This window comes from Pecten maximus, chromosome 18 (genome assembly GCF_902652985.1).
Source record: "Pecten maximus chromosome 18, xPecMax1.1, whole genome shotgun sequence".
Lineage (NCBI taxonomy): Eukaryota > Metazoa > Mollusca > Bivalvia > Pectinida > Pectinidae > Pecten > Pecten maximus.
In genome coordinates this window covers 3621744-3644763 of record NC_047032.1, presented here as the reverse complement: position 1 = coordinate 3644763, position 23020 = coordinate 3621744, and the positions used below count along the sequence as shown (strand labels likewise).

At 38.0% G+C, this 23020-nt stretch overlaps 2 protein-coding genes across 2 annotated transcripts; one reads left to right on the top strand and one right to left on the bottom strand.

The window, feature by feature from the left end:
- Positions 1 to 364: 364 nt before the first annotated feature.
- On the bottom strand, positions 365 to 15701 carry LOC117316418. Its single transcript, XM_033870982.1, has 3 exons — positions 15630 to 15701; positions 13582 to 14110; positions 365 to 1244 (listed from the first exon to the last, which is right to left on the bottom strand). Exons 1-3 carry the CDS (start codon positions 15670 to 15672, stop codon positions 974 to 976), a joined length of 843 nt encoding a protein of 280 aa, XP_033726873.1. The 5' UTR covers positions 15673 to 15701; the 3' UTR covers positions 365 to 973.
- A 2466-nt stretch (positions 15702 to 18167) lies between these two features.
- LOC117316956 (heat shock protein DDB_G0288861-like) lies at positions 18168 to 18950 on the top strand. Its single transcript, XM_033871734.1, has one exon. The coding sequence runs from the start codon at positions 18168 to 18170 to the stop codon at positions 18948 to 18950; it is 783 nt and encodes a 260-aa protein (XP_033727625.1).
- The last annotated feature ends 4070 nt before the right edge of the window (positions 18951 to 23020 follow it).

Genomic DNA, 23020 nt, shown 5'->3' with positions numbered 1-23020 from the left:
AGAAATTTGGTAGTCATATGAGAGAAAAAGACTCTTTCATTATGTGTGTATGTAGGATAGGGATATTCCACCCTCGGGATCACAAAATGTAAAACCACATTTTGTGACCCCTCGGGTTGAATATTTCTATCCTACATATACACATATGAAAGAGTCTTATATTCTTTCATGAGTGTTGTTTTTACATTTCTCCCATTTTCCAATGTTTCATTTTTCGTTTCGTTTAATTTCGTTTCGTTGCGTTTGATTTCGTTTCGCACTTTACAGGTACCCTGACTGTACTGGTGTATTTGAGGGAGAAAGGGATGTGAAAATGGGTAAGTGTGCGAGGTACTTGCCAGATATAAGAGGTTGAACAAATACAGAAATTTGATTATATTTATTGAAAAAGCTCTGTGGGCCAAAATCACTCTATAGCTGCAACAGGTCCTTTACAAATTTCATCCGTTAAAAAAACAGAACACAAATGGTAATTCACACCTAAATACTTCAGTTTCTTTAAACAACTGGTATATATTATCAATCATTTTCACTAACTAAATATAATAAAAATTATTTCTAAAATATAATTTAATTGATCATATGAAGACCGGCTTATAAATTGTGGGGCTAATTTGTACTATGCACATGAATTATACGACTACATGCAGTATTTCTTTTCATTTTTTTTTGTGCAGTGTACCAAGTTACCTCCCATAATCTTGGAGTTATCCCCCTTTGCACAGTATATCCGGTAGACATATTTGGAAAAGCTACAGAGAAAGGCAAATCAGATTGATAACTGGTATTATGCATGCGCGTTTTGAAATTTTAAGATCTGTAACAGGTATTCAATCAAAAACGTTTTGTAGCTGTGATAAATGTCTGAACACAGGTGAACAGTTCACGGTTTTCTGTACGAGATTTCCATCTCCAAATAATAGTATCCTTTTCAGTGATTGGGTTGACGTCAGTAAACAATGTAGTTAAGAGTTTATCCGAAGGTGATTCCGACAGGATCCATGTGAGTGTCATAAATCCGGAAATCCCGGAACAGTGTGTACGTGTCGGCAGTCGACGCCCAGTTCGAGTTACCACCTCCGAAAAACGTCGAGAAAAACATTCCGTCGATTTGGATGGAACTGCGTTTGCGGAACACCAGGGAGGAGGTGTTGTAAACAAGCGTTTTATTGACCCAGAATTTCAACACACCGTTATGGCTGCCAACGTCGTTCAACTTTACGTACTGTGTTAATTTCTGCCATCTAGATAGAAAGAAGAGTATATATATATAAGTGTACACTGTGAAGAATTAATAAATTAAATATTGTTATATATATATGTCATTAGTTTTAACCCCACTGATCAGGGATGGGGTAATTGTAATTTGTAATTTGTAATTAATTGCAATTAATTACATAATCCCAATGCAATTGGTGTAATTTGTAATTGAAGGAAAATTCAATCACATGTAATTGTAATTTAATTAATTACATAAAAAATAATTGTGTAATTGTAATTGAAATCCAAATTCTTTAAATTACTTTACCATATGATAAGATGTAATTACCTTTATTTTTTATTGTTTCTAATAGATGGTACATGTATATTTATTCTACACTCATTCTATTTTGCCTGTATCAAAAGTGATGTTTAATTTTGTACATATTAATGATGATAATTTTGATAAACATTACATAAAATATTTACAAATACGTGTACTTTATGTTGTACTTTATGTATAATATAGGTGTATCTGTTAAAAGTGTAAATTAAATATATATACACTATATGTGAGAGTTATACTAATTACTCACCATGCATTCATACCCCTAGTATAACCCTGTCCGAATTAAAATTCAATTAAAAAGTGACCACCAGGCTGACCCCATACTCCGGCCTCAGGTTAACAAACCTGGACATAAAACAACGGTTCATTCTCACTTAGCCAACATTCTGAAATTTACCTGTATTACCTGGCCAACATGTCAACTGTTACACCTGAGTGAGTTTCAGCTATAGTCTGTTCTCATTTTCCATGATAGAAAACATATGAAAATGATAATGCGACTTAAAGAAATAAAAGATTTAAATAAATTGATGTGATCAATTTATTATAATAAATCTTACATGTTTGCAGTGGATACTTAAATCCAATTTGATCAAATCCACATATGTAAATTGTTCTTTCAGTAAGAGATGTTGAACAGTGATATTAATCTTTTTTTTTTCTTTTGACAAAATGACGGATTCATGATCAGAAAAGGAACCAAATAAAATTTAATCCGTGTATACCATTAATCACAACACACATAATCTCCAATTAGTTGTTTATTAATCATCATATTGCTTTTATACATTGTAGCTTGTTTATAGAATTGATAGATATAATTAGATATTGTTAGTATTAATTACTTTCAATGTTTAAACTACCCGATTTCAGGACTATGTTACGGAAACTTGGGTTGAGGGACAGCACATAGCTTTGTGGAACCACTACGACAATGACGGCCCACGAACAACAAAAAATGTCGAGGCATGACACAACAAGGTCAACAAGCTCTGTCAGCATGCACACACAAACATCTTTGTTGCTGTTCAACTGCTGAAGAAGATTCAAGGTACCGATGAAGCGAAGATGATCCAGCTTTCGGCAGGACGTAAACAAAGACCAAAGAAGAGGAAATACCGCCACATGTACATTGACTCTCAGTTAAGACATCTGAAGGACCAGTACAGAAATGGACAAAATGATGTGCTTACTTATGCTGATGCTGCATCTAATTTACTGCATTAACAGTGAAAGAACTAGTTACATTAACTATGTAAGAAAATAGTGGCTATGATCAAAATCCAGTTACTTTATGTGTCCAATATACCAGGTATATATATTTAAATTGAAAAATAAATAAATAAAAAAAATAGTGGCTATGTTCAAAATCTAGTTACTTTATGTGTCCAATATATATATATATTTATGATTAAAATAATTGAAAAATAGTGGCTATGTTCAAAAGGGCTTATATATGTACACTGTATATTGAAAATCTGGTTAATTATGTGTTATTACTGAAAATATGTTCTATGTGAATTAAAAAATACATGTATTACTGAATATCTTAATATATCATGATGACATTCTCATAAATGTTAGAAGTTTTATGAAGCAGTCTATAGCCTTACCTGTAATTATCTCCTATTGTTCTACGTACTTTCACACCTAGTATCACTTGGCCAACAAAATACCTTACCTGTATACCTCAAAATTCAGAATGTTGGCTAAGCGAGAAGACATCAAATCAACAAATCTGTTCATGTCACCAGTAGGTGAATTGAATGTCTAGGTAGAGTTAGCATGCATGGCTTCTAGTAGGCTGTTAAGTGTGTAAGCATTGCCTCTCTAACTGTGTCATCCTGTTTCTCCCAAAATTGAAATATCCCGGTTCTCCCAAATACTTATGTAAACAATATCGGAGGAGTGTTGTTTTAACAGTTAAGTTACCTGTACAGGTAAATTAATTCAATTCAATTCATTTATTGACTTAAGGTCTATGACCCATCAGTACATAAATTAATATACATGTATATATAGATGTATAACTATAAACTCAAAAAGACAAAGTCCCGGAAACTCCATGTCGTAAAGAACCAAGAACTACTTTCATTGGACAAAGTATAAATAGATCTAATCATTTTTTAGGACACTCTCAAATTCCAAACAAAGGAGGAGGATTGAAGCCAAAGAAAGGCGAAAAAAGACAGACGATGCTACAAGTAAGATAGAAAAAGTTCTTCCTAAAGTTATCAATTTATCTAAAAGAAAATTATCTATAGATGAAATTGATGTATTATCTAAAGGTCTGAAATTTTGTCCAACTCCATCTAAATGCAATAATGAGGAACTTACTACAGATATTTTTAAATTCTGTAGAAATCTTAGACTTTGTGAAAAATTTTGCAATGAAGAAGGAGAAAGTTGTATCATTGAGAACGATAATTTGATTTATAACAAATCAAAATATAAGCCACCAAAAAGTTCAGATAAATATTTAGAAGATACTATTGATACTCTAAAGAGATTTCCTTTGGAAAACAACAATCCGAAAATTAATTTTGAATGATGTTAATTTTTACACAACAACCAGCGACGATTTTGATACTGAAACTCGTAAAATTATCAATAGTCTTATACAAAAGTATGACGCATGTTTACACGAAAAAGAAAAAAGATTATCTTGTTAATTTTATGCATAAAACTAGTTTTTTCTATGGTCTCCCCAAAGTTCAATTATAGGTAAAGCTATAGAAGAGCAGAATAGTACTTATATCGAGGTGGAAAATCCTACAGATATGAAATTTAGACCTATAGTTGGTGGACCTAATAGTGCAACCCAACGCTTGAGTCATTTTTTGGACTTGGTACTGAAACCATTATGTAAATGTGTAAATAGCTATATAAAAGACGATTTTGATTTTCTTAGTCGTTTACCTAGGCAGGTTCAGCATAGATGTAAACTGGTTTCTTTTGATGTGGTAAGTCTATACACTAATATTCCACATGAACTTGGTATAGAGGCTGTTAAATATTGGCTAAATAAGAAAAGGGAAGAGATTGATTCCCGCTTTAGTAATGATTTCATACTTAAAGCTTTGGAGATTGTTTTGAAACGTAATGCCTTTTACTTTGACAAAGGATTTTTCCAGCAGATCAAAGGTACTGCTATGGGTATTAAGTTGCCCCTACATATGCTACTTTAGTTTTAGGATATCTAGAGGAAACTCTTTATTCTAAAATTGAAACTACTTTTGGAGAAACTTTTACTGAATATGTCAAGAATAACTTTTTAAGGTTTCTTGATGATTGTTTTATAATATGGCCTCCTGGTAAGGACGTAGATGAATTTCGTCAAATGTTGAATACTCTTCACCCATCAATTCGTTATACCATGGAGTGTAGCGATACTTCGTTACCATTTTTAGATGTTTTAATTCAGATAGATACTTATGGAAAAAATTCTACTGATTTGTATTGCAAAGCTACTGATGCACATAATTATCTTAATTTTAATTCAAATCATAGTAAACATACCAAGGTGAATATTCCTTTTAATCTTGCCTCAAGGATTATAACAATTGTCAGCGAGAAACAGGTACAAGATATTAGACTTAGTCAGTTGAAACAATATCTTAAAGCTCAATGCTATCCAGTTGAGGTGATAGAACATGGTATAAGAAAGGCTATTGAAAAGGGACCGTTTACATCCCGTGTACGCACAGAAAAATGTAACACAAGATTGATTCCTTTTGTTTCAACTGTTAATCCACGGAATTTCAATGTGTATTCATTGATAAAAAACAAATGTGAGGAGTTAAAGCAAAGTAGCAGCCGTATGAAAAAGATTTTTGATAACCACACTATTTTACATAGTAGACGGCAACCTACAAATTTGAAGCAAATGTTAACACGTTCTAGGTTTGATAATTCTGGTTTAAGTCCCGGGGTATCAAAATGTAAGACACCTCGATGTGCTACTTGCCCTATTATTATTGAATGTGATACGTATAATTTCAAAAATGGCTTAAATTTTACAGTAAAAGCTAATATGAATTGTAAATCAAAATGTGTTATATATGCCGTTATCTGTTCCAATTGTGGTGATTTTTATATTGGTCAAACTAGTAATGAACTTAGAACAAGAATGACTGTACATAGGCAACAAACTAAGACCGACTCGTTGCGAAATTTACATGTTAATAAGCATATTCATGATTGTGCCGCTGATCATTTTAATGTGATACCTTTATACCAATTACATTCGACTGACACGGTTTTATTAGAAAAGAAAGAGGACCAAATTATAAAAATATTAAAACCAAGCCTCAACAGGCCATAGAAAAATTGTTATAAATGTGTAAAATGGCGCCACAATTTTAGCTTGTTTTGAAACGTTGTACATGTATACCATTGTGACGTCACATTATTTATGACGTCATTAAGTTGTCTTCTCAAAATAAACACTTTCCTGATGAGCAGCAAGAGCTGCGAAAGCGCTTGGAAGTCAGTCGTCGAGGTTTTTTTTATTATTATATCTAGATGTATATATATATATATGAATACAGCATGTATTATAATAAAATTACAAAACGTAATTGACTTATTATAATTAAATACGGAAACCGATTAACCAACATATGTACTATATTATGAGGAATATTAATCAACCATATTGTCTACTGGCAACATCAGCAAAAAATACATTGTATTCCACTTAATCTTACAAGGGCTGCGCCCAATCACAGAATTGATACTAATTATAATACACTGTTACAGAATAAGGATTCTAGGAGAACTTTTATAACAGTCAGTCAGAGAGACATGGAAAAAAAAAGTATCAGATAATACCATTTGGTAAACACGACAGACGGACACCGGGAGGTTCAACAATTATTAGTACACTATTATGCTATAACGTGTTACATCAAAACTCAACACCTACACAAACCGAGTATATTTACACAATTCTGCAACTAAAAGCTTCTTTGATAAATCTTCCTAGCAAATTCAATTCTATTTGTGTTCAGTAATTCTATTACTTTGAAGACTGAAGGTTTTTTCCAAAAATATTTCTTTATATATTTTCCTCTAAGAGTTGAATATTTTTGACATACGAGTAAAAAATGAAATTCATCCTCAACTTCTAAAGAATTACAGTTAATGCAATACCTATGACACCTGGGAATATTCTTATACCTTCCTGATTCTATAGCTAGATTGTGTGCTGAAAGTCTCAATTTTGTTATCATTTTTCTCAATTGACTTGGTAATGATTTGGTGAGGTAGAATTGCAGTGTTACTTTATTAACCATATGTTTGTATAGATCACATTTACTCGACATATGTAATGAGTTAAACAATGTCTGAGAGGCCTGGTCATTAATTCTTTCTTTTATAATAGGCATATAAACAATATCAGAAGGTAACTGACGTAACCATATATATCCAAATCCAAGTTCAAATAATTTGTGCTTCACATGCAAGAGCCAATTCTGTTTCGGATTCTCTTTCTCAATTTCCATGTAGAGCAAGTTGTAAGCCTCTCTTAGAATACAATTATCAGAATTCAACAATTTAAACCAAAATTTTAACATTCTATTAAGTTGCATATTCTTCAGTGGGAGTCGCCCAAGTTCGATATAAATCATAGCGTTACAGGTAGATTTTTTAACGCCCAGTAAGTTTTTACAAAATTCTAAATGTACCTTTTCAACTTCCAAAGCGTTATGAGTACTCCATACTTCACAGGTATAGCAAAGAATACTGCTAATATAAGTATCAAACAAATGCAACATAGTTTTTACATTTAAGTTCAAATTATTACACTTTGAACGTAGGGCAAAAAGAGCTTTACGACCTTGTTCGGCTAAATGCTTAGACATAAAGTTAAATTTATTATTAAACTTAAGAAGAAATCCTAAATAACAGAACTGGTCTACCACTGAGATATTTATACCGTTATATGTCCATGTTTCGTTATCTTTGACTTTACCGCCCTTCCGAAAAACTACGATTTTTGTTTTATCTGTATTAACTGTCATTTTCCATTTATCTGAGTAAGACCTTAAATTATCTAAAAGGCTTTGCAATCCCTCGACTGATTCGGAAATCAGTACAAGATCATCTGCATACAACAGGAGAAAGAGACTCAGTTCTCCGAAATCGTAACTTGGGGCCTCGTTTTCAATAAAGTAGTTTTCAAAATCATTAATGAACAGGGGAAAAAAGTAATGGTGATAAAATTTCCCCTTGAAATAAACCGACCTCATTTGAGAAGAAATCTGAGCATTTCCCGTTTAGCAAGACACATGATTTTACTGAATTATATAGAGATTTCACTGTTTTTAAGAAATTACCCCGTATACCCAATTTAGAAATTTTATACCACAGGCTTACTCTGTCTACATAGTCGAATGCTTTACGAAAATCAACAAAACAGCAATAAAGGCGTTTTTTCTTTGAAAGCGTTTTTGTAATTATAGTTTGCAACGCAAATATAGCATCGATAGTACTAACCCCTGGTCAGAAACCAAATTGTGCATCCGTTAAAAGATCGTAAGTTATACAAATATTCATCAATCTCTTGTTTAGAATAGAGGTAAACAATTTGCACAGACAACTTATAAGACTGATGCCACGGAAAATTATTGGGATCTGAACGATCACCTTTCTTATGTACCGGTACCACTACAGCTTTTGACCATTCAGACGGAAAACATCCAGAATTTAAAATATTATTGAACAAAATTTGCAACATGGGAAGAAACATTTGCTTACCGTCAATAAAACCTTCATTTAACAGACAGTCGTTACCATGCGACTTCCCACGTTTGAGGTTATTGATAGCTGTTGCAGTTTCTTCTCTGGTAATAAATGAATCTAAATCTTCATATATTACAGGATAATCAACTAAAAGTACATCATCATCGAGAGAGAATTACCCGTGCGATCAACATTGTTAGCTATGGCCTGGAAGTGATCAAACTATGGCCTGGAAGTGATCAAACAATTGATTTATCGGCATCTGCGGCGAGTTTTTACGTTTGCTTTTGCTGAATTTTTTGTAAAAATATTTTGGGTTGTGTGTTCGCAAGTATTCTAACATATCGCCTTCGTACAACATGTATTGTTTTTTCAATCTTTTTTCAAAAATTTTATATCGTCTTTTTTTGTTAACTAAAGCCGCGTGCGTTGCTGCATTCTTATTCTTATTGAACGTGTGTAGAGCAGATAAATATTGTTTACGCAATAATTTTATTTCGCCGTTGAACGAGGGCTTATCTTCAATTGTTTGATCATTTGGATACACAGACCTATTGTCTACATACTTCTTACAGGAAGCAGACACTGTCTTTTTCATAAAAAAAGGGTTCCATAATACATTGTAATTCATTGGTAAATCGTTCAACACTGGCATCAATATTTTCTTGATTCAATTCATCAGCTATCAAAACACTATTTTTGAGTTTGTCCACATTGACATTTACAGATTCCAGAAACTGATCTTTAAAATCGTCATTCCATATATATTTAGATCTGGTATTAGAATTAGACTCGCCTGTATTATCTGATTCACTTAAACGTTTGGAAAATAGTTGAACATGCAAAGGGGCATGGTCAGAAAATTCTGTAAAATTTGAAACAATAAATTTTTTCACTATTGCAAATAAGGTAGAAGGCATTAATAGATAGTCAATAACACTCATACCGTTATGGCCACAAAATGTAAAATCGTTAGATGAATAACCATCAGTTTCTCTACCGTTTCTAATTCTAACACCAGTTGACTTACATAACTTGATTAGTCTGTTTCCGTATTCATTAATACCTGTATCAGGATTGTTTCGTGGTGGTAACTCTTCATCACTTATATCAACTACATAATCAAATATAGATTCAAAATTATTACGGATTCCATTATGAACGAAATCATAGCATATAAAATCATCTTGATTTCTTGTTCGACTGTTAAAGTCGCCCAACAACATAACATGTTTTGAACCTAATAAATCCAAAATTAAATTTCTAATTCGGCAAACACATCACAATTATAGTATACATAGTATTGTGAAGAATTAGGTGGTACATATGCGAAAATAAGCATGATATCCATATCTTTACCAACAAGTTGTTTATGCAAACACACCGGTACTATAGTATCAAAGATTGGGTTACCAACAGATATGTAATTACTGATGTTTTTACGAACTAACAGAACAATACCACCACCCTGAGTGTGCTTTGTCAATTTTCTGGGGATGACTGTGGTGTTAAATTCATCAATGTTCAATTCGTAATCGTTCGGGATCCAGCACTCCGATAGAAACACAATGTCATAGGTGAGTATATAGTTTTTAAAAGCCGGGAGGTTTAGTTTACTGTCCAGACCACCGTTCACGTTCCATGATAAAATCTTAACCTCACCATCTACACAAGAGTGTCTGTTCGGAGAGCAATCTCTCTGACACCCCTAAACTGGAGTGGCGGTGTTTCTCCTCCTCCGTTTGTAGTCGGGACGGCGAGAGGTGGGAGTAGTATCGACCGCGTCGCGATACGAACGTCGTGGAACTTCCGGGTCAGTTTCATTGGAAGACCAACGCCGATTATCAGCACGTGAACCGCGTGATGCAGTGGGCGATCGACGTTGTTCACTATCTTGGGAACCAGCAACTTGCTGACTAGGGCTTAGTTCCGCAGCGTTATACTGCTGACCATTGATGTAGAGCTTGTCTCTAACCAGCTTCACTGTGTAACCCTCGCGATTTTTCTCCTTCAGCACAGGGTACAACCTTTTCCTCCTAGCTTCCACTTCAGGTGGGAACTGCTCATTTATACCGTATTGGGTTCCTCTGAGCTTGTAGGCATTGTCTCTAACAAGGGCAATGTCCTTATGGTAAAGAAATTTAGCGACGATTGGCCTACACTTGTCTTTGTGGAACTTACCGAAACGGTGTACATTTGCAAACTGAATGTTATGATCAATACCGAGCTCATGGAATAAAAAGTCACGAACTTTGAGCTCTGTGTCCTCGCCAGGATATTCCCCGAGTAAACCGTTAAAAATAAGATTATATTTCATGGAACGACAACGAATATCCTCAATGACTAACTTAAGCTCATCCCTTTCAGCGCGCATTCCATCAAGTTAAGGTGTCTATTACTGTCTTTCCATATATTCACAGATGGGTTGAATTTAAAAATAAAATGTGCAATTTAATAAGAAATTAATAAATAAAAATTTATGTATATAATTTATGATTTTGTAGAAGTGATTATAATTGACTTCTTTTATATTTATCCATATACACTGTATTCACAGATGGTTTGAATTTAAAAATAAATGTGCAATTTAATAAGATGATAATAAGATGATAAATTATTTAAAGTTATTTATATTTCAACATATTTGATATAACTGACTTATTTTTATGTGTATCCCCCATATTACAAATTATCAACTTCAGGAGAGATGACGCTAATTAGGCTATGTTCATTTTCCGAAGAGATGTTGTCTGTACCAATTAAGATACATTTCATGTATTTTACTGGAGATGCTGTGATAAAGACTGACCTGTAACCATCAATACTACCAACGATATTCCTGTATAATTCGGTCATCGACACAACCACCCACCCAACCACTTCCAGGGGGAAGTTCATAAGATAATGAACAGCATCAAGAAGAGGTGTAGGAAGAAACTCGAACCCATACCCGCCATCTACGACGAAGAAGTATCCAAACAGATACAGGACTGGGCAGCTGACAGACCACTACTTGAACAGATTCCCACCTACGCAACCTGTAAGACATCCCTTTACCACTCCAGAAGCAAACTATGACCAAAGCTACCGACATCATTGGCAGCCATCATTTTGGAAGATGAATGGACTGGAACTAATAACGGTGACCAATTCCTCCTCTTTGACGACAAAACAGACAACCAACGCATGCTAGCCTTTGCCACTACCAGTAACCGAGAGGATCCCACACGCACACCCAAACATTTACATCTTCATCCGTGTACTCAACGACATCCGGGCTACAAACTGCATCACCCGACTTCAGCTTGCTGGCAGATGACTGCCAATGCCCAAGAGACGCAGATACCGACAATTAAACAACCGTTTGACCCAACTGAAAACCCTTCTTCGCAATGGCGACATCAACTACATCAACTATGGCGACCGAGCAACATACTTATTACATATGGAGTGAAATAAAACATACTACATATATGAAGTTACGTATTGTTCTGTTAACAATGTATCATCCTTAATATAAATTCATCTTTTGTTATCAGGGACATATAATCCCTGTTTGTTATACAGTACAAATATTATACAGAGAAAGTAAACTATTGGTTTATTTATGATATGAATAGTGCTAATTTTTAATGTATGTATGAATGTATGTGGTGCTTATTATATTGTATTTTGGAGATAAGAGTGCATATTTGTTATCCATGGTACAAGTATCATATCATAGGTAAAAAGTACATAATTATATATGCATTATTTTTAACTTTTTATAGTGTTGAATAAGTTTGATATTCACATATGTATATTTACCATTGTATGGCACTGCCACTATATAACCCTACCAATTCAGTTGCGAGTTCACCAGCTTATGAACTGCCAACTGAAATTTGAATTTGAAAATTTCCAAAAAAATCGCACGACAAATAAAAAATCGCAGATGGTAAATATAAGCATTGAACGGCTTTCAGTTGGCATTCATAGTCAATATGAATGCCAACTGGACAGAGGCAAATTCAACATGAAGCGCTAGTGCGCTTCATGGAATTTGCCTCTGTCCAGTTGGCATTCATATTGACTATGAATGCCAACTGAAAGCCGTTCAATGCTTAAATGATTATGGCAATGAAATTTAATAAATAATTTCACATCTCAAGGTATAACATTAAATTGACATTTTTGTAGTTCTAATACCTATCTACCTGTATTTATCTGTATTTACCTGGATTTTGCAATAAATGAATGAGAGAGATAATGACCTGTTGTGTTTACTTAATAAGTAGACCCCTGTGTAAACAAATCCTGTTTCTCCCAAAAATATTTTACCTGGATTTTCAGTTTTGGGAGATTAAACCTCTCTAACATCGAGTTAAAAAAAAACACTTATGTTCCTAAATTGCAACTACAAAATAAAAAAAGAAAATAAAAAATTGCTGGACTATACGTATATATATTATCTCCACACATAATTTGCGCAGTGAATGAAATTGTGCATGCATATAAATGTAGCTCTATGCATGTACAATATTATGATGAAAATTGACTGACTAATGAATGTAGTAAGAATATTAAATATTAATAAAACTTATTTTAATGTTATTTTGTATTTGAATTTTTTTGAAGCATTATATATTAGATTAAAATGAAATAGCCGTTAAGAAAATTGTATATGGATGAATATTTTATCGGGACAAAATGTACAATTTATGACATATAATGATAAAATGCAAAAAGTAATTTTTAATTAAATTAATTACATTGGTAAAGTTATTTTTAAGTTAGTTAATTACTTTGTAAAACTCCTGTAATTGTAAATTAATTGAGCAAAACCTAAAAGTAATTGTAATTTAATTAATTACTTTGGTTAAGTAATTGTAATTTAATTAATTACTTTGGCAAAGTAATTGTAATTTAATTAATTACTTCGTAAAACTCATGTAATTGTAATTTAATTGAGCAAAACCTAAAAGTAATTGTAATTTAATTAATTACATTGGTAAAGTAATTGTAATTTAATTAATTACATTACCATGTTTTAATGCACATCTACATGTATATATAAGTACACGTATCAGGTCTTTTGTTACTTGCTATACTTTTCGTTCCTGTCATCATTTCAGCATTTGTTATTTACAATAATACACGTAATATATCGAGGCTAATCCGAAGCAATATTGGTGAAAGCCTTAAACCATGGTATAGGTTTGTGTATTACTTTGAGATCACGGCACAAATACATATCATGTTAGGAATATTTTTTATCCGTTCATAGTTAAGTGATTTTTACATACTTTTCCTTTTGGAAAACAAAATCTCCCCTTCCGATGGACTGTCCGGATCTGGAGTTACAGATGATATGGCTATCGGAACACCATGAGCTGTAGCTAGGGTATTGCTCGTGGGGAATATAAGCATATACTTCCCCATCGCCTCCTCTCCTCCACATGTAGCGAGTGGAGAAACAGTGTTCGGTGCTGCGATGTCCAGAGCAGGTCTGTGTGCCTCCCCACAATCCGGGTAACTTTCCCCCGAGTACCCAATCAAAATTCTGAGCGAAGTACACGTCATAGCTGAGCGTCAGTTCAGAATGACCTTTGACCCCTGGTGGCTGTGAGTAGAACTGGACCCCTCTATGGTTAGTCTTCGAGTAAGAGCCCTTAGCGTACTTCACTTTCATCACGTTACGGTGGGTGTCGGTTGGGTCGTGCGCATGCGTCAGCGAATCGTGTTCCCCGAATGTCCCATGCTTGATGACGTGGAAGTGGTTCCTTTCATCCACGGTATCCACACTGTGTGGACTCTCCCACAACATCCGACTTCCTGAAGTGACGTCATCAAAAGTTAAAATTTCATAGACATTATAGAGACTCTTAAACAATTTTTTTTGTGTGAGATAATCAACCAATTTGACAACTTCTCTTCTAGAAGTTTGAATAAGGGCCACAATATGCAAAACTGCTAATTGAAATAGAATAAGTCTGCTATATGTGCATAAGTAATATTGAAGATATAAAGCTGCTATCAAAATGCGATTCTGCTAATTTATATGTAGAACTGCCAATTGACATAGTCTGCTAATTAATATGTGGAGCAGTCAATTGACATAGTCTGCTAATGTTAATGTGGAGCTGCCAATTCACAAGGCTGCTTATTGACATAATCTACTAATAATTATCTGGAGTTGCCAATTGACATAGCCTGCTAATTAATATGTGGAGCTGTTAATTGACATAGTCTGCTAATTAATCTGTGGAGCTATCAATTGACATAGTCTGCTGATAAATTTGTGGAGCTGTCAATTGACATAGTCTGCTAATTAATATGTGGAGTTGTCAATTGTCACAGTCTGCTTATCAATATGTGGATATGTCAATTGACATAGTCTGCTAATTAATCTGTGGAGCTGTCAATCGACATTCTGCTGATTAATTTGCGGAGCTGTCTTTGACATAGTCTGCTAATTGATATGTGAAGCCATCGATTGAAATAATCTGCTAATTAATATGTGGAGCTGTCAATTGACATAGTATTGTAATTAATTTGTTGAGCTGTCAATCGACAGAGTCTGCTAATAAATATCTTGAGTTGCTAATTGACATAGCCTGCTAATTAATATGTGGAGATGTCAATTGACATAGTCTGCTAATTATTATTTGGAGCTGGTAATTGAAATAATCTCCTTATTAATATCTTGAGTTGCTAATTGACATAGTCTGCTAATTAATATGTGGAGTAGTCAATTGTCACAGTCTGCTTATCAATATGTGGATCTGTCAATTGACATAGTCTGCTAATTAATCTGTGGAGCTGTCAATCGACATTCTGCTGATTAATTTGTGGAGCTGTCAATTGACATAGTCTGCTAACTAATATGTGGAGCTGTCAATCGACATTCTGCTGATTAATATCTGGAGCTGTCTATTGACATAGTCTGCTGATAAATTTGTGGAGCTGTCAATTGACATAGTCTGCTAATTGATATGTGAAGCTATCAATTGAAATAATATGCTAATACATATGTGGAGCTGTCAATTGACATAATCGACTAATTATTATGTGAAGCTATTAATTCAAATAATGTGCTAATCAATATCTTGAGTTGCTAAGAGACATAGTCTGCCTATTAATAAATGGAGCTATCAATTAAAACAATCTGCTAATCTAATATGTAGAGCTATCAACTGAAATAATCTGTTTATCAATATGTATAGAGTTGCTAATTGACATAGTCTGCCAATTAAGAAAATTTTGTTGGATGATGTTTGCCTATCGGTGCATGACTCTTAGTGATGGATGGAGGGAAGATATAATTGTAAGAAATATCATTTCAGTAACTTACCTGCCAAACCGAACCACACAGCCGTTAATACCAGAGACCTCATGTCTACAGGTTCACTACTGATGATCCATTTCCGCACACATATATATCTAAGATACGACAAATAAGGTGATTTTGTTTGCAGTTTTCAAGGTTATGTCTGTATGTCTTTCAAAACAGTAACCTCTCCTGTCACTGTAGGTCTCACTCACACAACTAAGGCAGCCAATCAGCTGGTGTTTCACCTGAACCAAGTCCCTGAAGATAATGTGTTTCTTAGGTTTGTAGCTATTTCCTGAGTAAATAATACACGCAATGGGTTCTTTCTATATACGAGAATAAAGAATAGGGTCTTGAGATTTTGAAAATAAAAAATATACACTCCTGGTATAAATAGAAAGATGTAGGATTGTAGGGGTTTAAAAGGCGGGAATTCCCCTGTCCACTGTAAATATCAGGGGACTGTCTTCCAAGGACTGATGTGCTCCTATATGCTATTAAACCTACACAACAACATCATTTTTCAGGTAGGAAAATCTTCAAACTTTAATCTGATGTAAACTTCACAACATTTGAACTTGAAATGAGCGATTGAGGGGATGGAGTCATTGGTAATAACATATTAGTTGTGCGAGACCTGTATGGGCTGTCAAGTTTATAACAGTTACCTCCCCTCTCACTGTATGAAGTTTGTAACAGTTACCTCCCCTGTCACTGTATGGCAAAGTTGTATCAACTCAGAAAATGTCAAACTCACAAGAACCAGAATAAAATTAATTACGCTGACAATAGTTCATTAAAGATGAAAGTAAAATATTAATTTCTGACGAGTGTAACTCCTGTAAGTTATATAGGTTTCTTAATATCCAATCATCATCGAGAAAAAAATCCTTCAAAAGTACGGAATGTACATTAATGTAACTAAAAAGTCTTCACCAAAAATCCGTTGTAATGTAAATATTGTAAAAGGAGAGGGAAAGTTTAAGATCCAGACTCGAACCTGGAACCTCCGAACTCTAGACGGACACTACATTCCTCGGTTTGCACAGTCTTCGACACAGAACACACACACGGGCCTCTATACCTCATTCCGTCGTATCTTTGTTGGGCGTTAAATGTAACAACGACTAGCCGGGACTCTGACCCGGAACCTCCGAAATTTAGACGGACGTTCTGACCATTTGAGCTATATGTTCTTGGACAAAGGCGGTTGTCATTGTAGTCCCTTAATTCAGTATGGACTCTCCATACCATTTCAGGTTTATGTCTAAAATGGATTCATAAATAAAAAAAAACAACAACATCAGATGGGTTAGAAAATATCTTAATAATCACCGATCACTTTACTAGGTGTGCCCTTGTCATACCATGTAAAACTAAAAAGCCTACACTACAGCTAATGCAGTCAGTGAGAAGTGCATAGTGTACTACAGTTTCTCAGAAAGCCTCCATAATGATTAGGGTCGAAACTTTGAAAGGGAAGTTTTCAAACATGTTTGCAAAGCAACGTGAGTTAAAGAAAACTAAAACAACTTCATACCATCCCATGGGAAATGGCTCTGTGATAAGGTTCAATAAAACACTCAGAGGGACGCCAGACAGGTCTTCAATGATCCTCCAGGTCTACAATGATCCTCCAGGCCTACAATGATCCTCAAGGCCTACAATGGTCTTTCAGGCCTACGATGATCCTTTAGGCCTACAATGACCCTCTAGGCCTACAATGTTCCTCTAGGCCTACAATGGTCTTCTAGGCCTACAATGGTCATCCAGGCCTACAATGACCCTCTAGGCCTACAATGACCCTCTAGGCATACAATGACCCTCTAGGCCTACAATGTTCCTCTAGGCCTACAATAGTCATCCAGGCCTACAATGGTCCTCCAGGTCTACAATGGTCCTCCAGGTCTACAATGGTCCTCCAGGTCTACAATGGTCCTCCAGGTCTACAATGACCCTCCAGTTATACAATGGTCCTCCAGTTATACAATGGTCCTCCAGGTCTACAATGACCCTCTAGACCTACAATGATCCTCCAGTCCTACAATGGTCCTCCAGGCCTACAATGATCCTCCAGTTATACAATGGTCCTCCAGGTCTACAATGATCCTCCAGTTATACAATGGTCCTCCAGGCCTACAATGGACCTCCAGGCCTACAATGGTCCTCCAGGCCTACAATGGTCCTCCAGGCCTACAATGATCCTCCAGTTATACAATGGTCCTCCAGGTCTACAATGATCCTCCAGTTATACAATGGTCCTCCAGGCCTACAATGGACCTCCAGGCCTACAATGACCCTCCAGGTCTACAATGACCCTCTAGGCCTACAATGATCCTCCAGTTTTACAAAGGTCCTCCAGGTCTACAATGATCCTCCAGTTATACAATGGTCCTCCAGGCCTACAATGGTCCTCAAAGCCTACAATGGTCCTCCAGGCCTACAATGGTCCTCCAGATCTACAATGGTCCTCCAGTCCTACAATGGTCCTCCAGGTCTACAATGATCCTCCAGTTATACAATGGTCCTCCAGGTCTACAATGATCCTCCAGTTATACAATGGTCCTCCAGGTCTACAATGGTCCTCCAGTCCTACAATGGTCCTCCAGGCCTACAATGGTCCTCCAGGTCTACAATGGTCCTCCAGGCCTACAATGGTCCTCCAGTCCTACAATGGTCTTCCAGTCCTACAATGATCCTCCAGTCCTACAATGGTCCTCCAGTTATACAATGGTCCTCCAGTCCTACAATGGTCCTCCAGTCCTACAATGGTCCTCCAGGTCTACAATGATCCTCCAGTCCTACAATGGTCCTCCAGGTCTACAATGGTCCTCCAGTCCTACAATGGTCCTCCAGTCCTACAATGATCCTCCAGTTATACAATGGTCCTCCAGGTCTACAATGATCCTCCAGTTATACAATGGTCCTCCAGGCCTACAATGGTCCTCCAGTTATACAATGGTCCTCCAGGTCTACAATGGTCCTCCAGGTCTACAATGGTCCTCCAGGCCTACAATGGTCCTCCAGGCCTACAATGGTCCTCCAGGCCTACAATGGTCCTCCAGTCCTACAATGGTCCTCCAGTCCTACAATGGTCCTCCAGGCCTACAATGGTCCTCCAGTCCTACAATGGTCCTCCAGGTCTACAATGGTCCTCCAGTCCTACAATGGTCCTCCAGGTCTACAATGGTCCTCCAGTCCTACAATGATCCTCCAGTTATACAATGGTCCTCCAGGCCTACAATGGTCCTCCAGGTCTACAATGGTCCTCCAGGCCTACAATGGTCCTCCAGTCCTACAATGGTCCTCCAGTCCTACAATGGTCCTCCAGGTCTACAATGACCCTCCAGTTATACAATGGTCCTCCAGGCCTACAATGGTCCTCCAGTCCTACAATGGTCCTCCAGTCCTACAATGATCCTCCAGTTATACAATGGTCCTCCAGGCCTACAATGGTCCTCCAGGCCTACAATAGTCCTCCAGGCCTACAATGGTCCTCCAGTCCTACAATGGTCCTCCAGTCCTACAATGGTCCTCCAGGTCTACAATGGTCCTCCAGGCCTACAATGGTCCTCCAGTCCTACAATGGTCCTCCAGTCCTACAATGGTCCTCCAGTCCAACAATGGTCCTCCAGTCCTAAAATGGTCCTCCAGGTCTACAATGATCCTCCAGTTATACAATGGTCCTCCAGGTCTACAATGATCCTCCAGGACTACAATGATCCTCCAGGCCTACAATGGTCCTCCAGGTCTACAATGGTCCTCCAGGTCTACAATGGTCCTCCAGTCCTACAGTCCCCCAGTTATACAATGCAACCCCAAAGTATCCAATGAAGTTTTCTCCATACTTTTTCTTATGATAGGATGACACCCCAAGTTATCGTGGACGCTTTCATAGGAACTAACTCTGGTCAGCAGGGTGCAGTTTATCTCCTATGTCGGAAAATTCCGGGATATGATAGACGTAGCTTATAAAGCTTCTCGGAATTAGGCTACATGTAACAAGACTTTTTTGAATTAATTGAAACCACGTGTGACAATCAAGCCGTGTGACTGTGTATATAGTACATAAAGTAACTAATTACAGTGGACCCTCGATAATCCGAACACCTTCGTTCCCAGTCTAAACCGTCCGGATTACGAGTTTTCCGGACTGCCGAATTTCGTCTACCAGGTCAAAAAAATTGTCGTGTAAGAGTTATCTCCTTTGACTATATACAATCCGGGACGTTTCATAAACACGTCTAATTGTCAGTTTTTTTAAACAATAAATATAATTATGTTTCTGATATTATTCTTGTTTTGTTTTATTTTGTAGAAACTAAAAAATAAACTATGGTTTTAAAAGAACATGTAAAGTGAAAGTTGTTTTATTTATAGCGGGCATATGTGACTTACAAACAACACACATGTCACGTCCCGGAGGTTCACAAACAAGTAGAAATTACAAACGTTCAATACCTTAAATAAAAGACCCGGATTTAACAACTTACCAACAGTCCATGTTTTTGCGTTTTTTTTACCGTAAGTTAAAACCCTAAAATGAAAGACCCGCTATGTACAATTGTATCATAATAAGACTGTACATGCACATCAGGACAATAACATGGTGAACTGTTGTCGTATTTGATTAAAGTGATGTGTTTAAAGAATATGTGATGTACTCATTTTGATCAATAATATTATTTTATAATTCTATTTAGTTAATGTCTGACATTATTTGATGCTCAAATTTTTTTTTAACAAGTTATAATCATAAGTGAGGCTTGTTTATGTTACAATTTCATGCTTTGAATTGTCTTTTATATAAACTAAAACTGTAACTTTATCCTATTTTGTCGAAAACACCCCCAAAATACAAAAAAAAACAAATCAAAAATCCGTACCTTACATCGTAACATGTTACTTCATTTAAACTCCATTCAATTGAAAGTTCTGCAAAGTTCTGCAAAGTTCTGCTCAACCACACAAGCAGTTCCTGCCTAGCCAGTAAACCATGAAACTTGTATATCTTGTGTCAAATTTCATTAGCCTTTTCATCTTTATTTCGATCGATGGTTTGGCTTGGTATGGATTGTCCAAACCGCTCTTTTCACGTGATCTGTTGAAATCAATAGTTGTAAAAGTGGCCTAAGATTGGTTGATTCACCATACGTCATCATAATTTATGCTGAATGCCTGTCTGACTCTCAGAAATTGTTCAGCAGGTCTGGTAACATGTGAATAATACCATTGTCATAGATATGTAATTTATTGAACATATGTACAATAAACTTTGGTTTGGTTTATTTTGTTTAACGTCATATTAACAGCCAGGGTCATTTAAGGACGTGCCAGGTTTTGGAGGTGAAGGAAAGCCGGAGTACCCGGAGAAAAACCACCAGCCTACGGTCAGTACCTGGCAACTGACCCACGTAGGTTTTGAACTCGCAACCCAGAGGTGGAGGGCTAGTGTTAAAGTGTCAGGACACCTTAACCACTCGGCCACCGCGGCCCCTTATAATAAACACCATACATTATATTACTACAAACTTTGTAGGATAGGCTTTCGTGTCAAGGTCATTGTTAAAATCCTGTATAGTCCATAACGGTTCTAGTCATGTCTCTCGTTGCAATCCGTTTTCACAAGTTTACCATCAGGATGAGTGTCAGGGTGAGTGTCAGGTTGAGTGTCGGGATGAGTGTCGGGGTGAGTGTCGGGGTGAGTGTCAGGGTGAGTGTCGGGGCGAGTGTCAGGGTGAGTGTCGGGGTGAGTGTCAGTGTGAGTGTCGGGGTGAGTGTTGGGGTGAGTGTCAGGGTGAGTGTCAGGGTGAGTGTCAGGGTGAGTGTCGGGGTGAGTGTCGGGGTGAATGTCAGGGTGAGTGTCAGAGTGTCAGGGTGAGTGTCGGGGTGAGTGTCAGGGTGAGTGTCGGGGTGAGTGTCGGGGTGAGTGTCGGGGCGAGTGTCAGGGTGAGTGTCGGGGTGAGTGTCAGGGTGAGTGTCGGGGTGAGTGTCAGGATGAGTGTCAGAGTGTCAGGGTGAGTGTCGGGGTGAGTGTTGGGGTGAGTGTCGGGGCGAGTGTCAGGGTGAGTGTCAGAGTGTCAGGGTGAGTGTCGGGGTGAGTGTCAGGGTGAGTGTCGGGGTCAGTGTCAGGGTGAGTGTCGGGGTGAATGTCAGGGTGAGTGTCAGGGTGAGTGTCAGGGTGAGTGACGGGGTGAGTGTCAGGATGAGTGTCAGGGTGAGTGTCAGGGTGAGTGTCGGGGTGAGTGTCAGGGTGAGTGTCGGGGCGAGTGTCAGGGTCAGTGTCGGGGTGAGTGTCGGGGCGAGTGTCAGGGTGAGTGTCGGGGTGAGTGTCAGGGTGAGTGTCGGGGCGAGTGTCGGGGTGAGTGTCAGGGTGAGTGTCAGGTTGAGTGTCAGGGTGAGTGTCGGGGCGAGTGTCAGGGTGAGTGTCGGGGTCAGTGTCAGGGTGAGTGTCGGGGTGAGTGTCGGGGCGAGTGTCGGGGCGAGTGTCGGGGCGAGTGTCAGGGTGAGTGTCGGGGCGAGTGTCAGGGTGAGTGTCGGGGTGAGTGTCGGGGTGAGTGTCGGGGCGAGTGTCGGGGTGAGTGTCAGGGCGAGTGTCGGGGCGAGTGTCGGGGCGAGTGTCAGGGTGAGTGTCAGGTTGAGTGTCAGGGTGAGTGTCGGGGCGAGTGTCGGGGTGAGTGTCAGGGTGAGTGTCGGGGTGAGTGTCATGGTGAGTGTCGGGGCGAGTGTCGGGGTGAGTGTCGGGGTGAGTGTCAGGGTGACTGTCAGGGCGAGTGTCAGGGTGAGTATCAGGGTGAGTATCAGGGTGAGTGTCGGGGTGAGTGTCAGGGTGAGTGTCAGGGTGAGTGTCGAGGCGAGTGTCAGGGTGAGTGTCGGGGTGAATGTCAGGGTGAGTGTCGGGGTGAGTGTCAGGGTGAGTGTCAGGGTGAGTGTCAGGGTGAGTGTTAGAGTGAGTGTCAGGGTGAGTGTCAGGGTGAGTGTCGGGGTGAGTGTCAGGGTGAGTGTCAGGGCGAGTGTCGGGATGAGTGTCGGGGTGAGTGTCAGGATGAGTGTCAGGGTGAGTGTTGGGGCGAGTGTCAGGGTGAGTGTCAGGGTGAGTGTCAGGGTGAGTGTTGGGGCGAGTGTCAGGGTGAGTGTCAGGGTGAGTGTCGGGGTGAGTGTCGGGGTGAGTGTCAGGGTGAGTGTCGGGGCGAGTGTCAGAGTGTCAGGGTGAGTGTCGGGGTGAGTGTCAGGGTGAGTGTCAGGGTGAGTGTCAGGGTGAGTGTCGGGGCGAGTGTCGGGGTGAGTGTCAGGGTGAGTGTCAGGGTGAGTGTCAGGGTGAGTGTCGGGGCGAGTGTCAGAGTGTCAGGGTGAGTGTCGGGGTGAGTGTCAGGGTGAGTGTCAGGGTGAGTGTCAGGGTGAGTGTCGGGGCG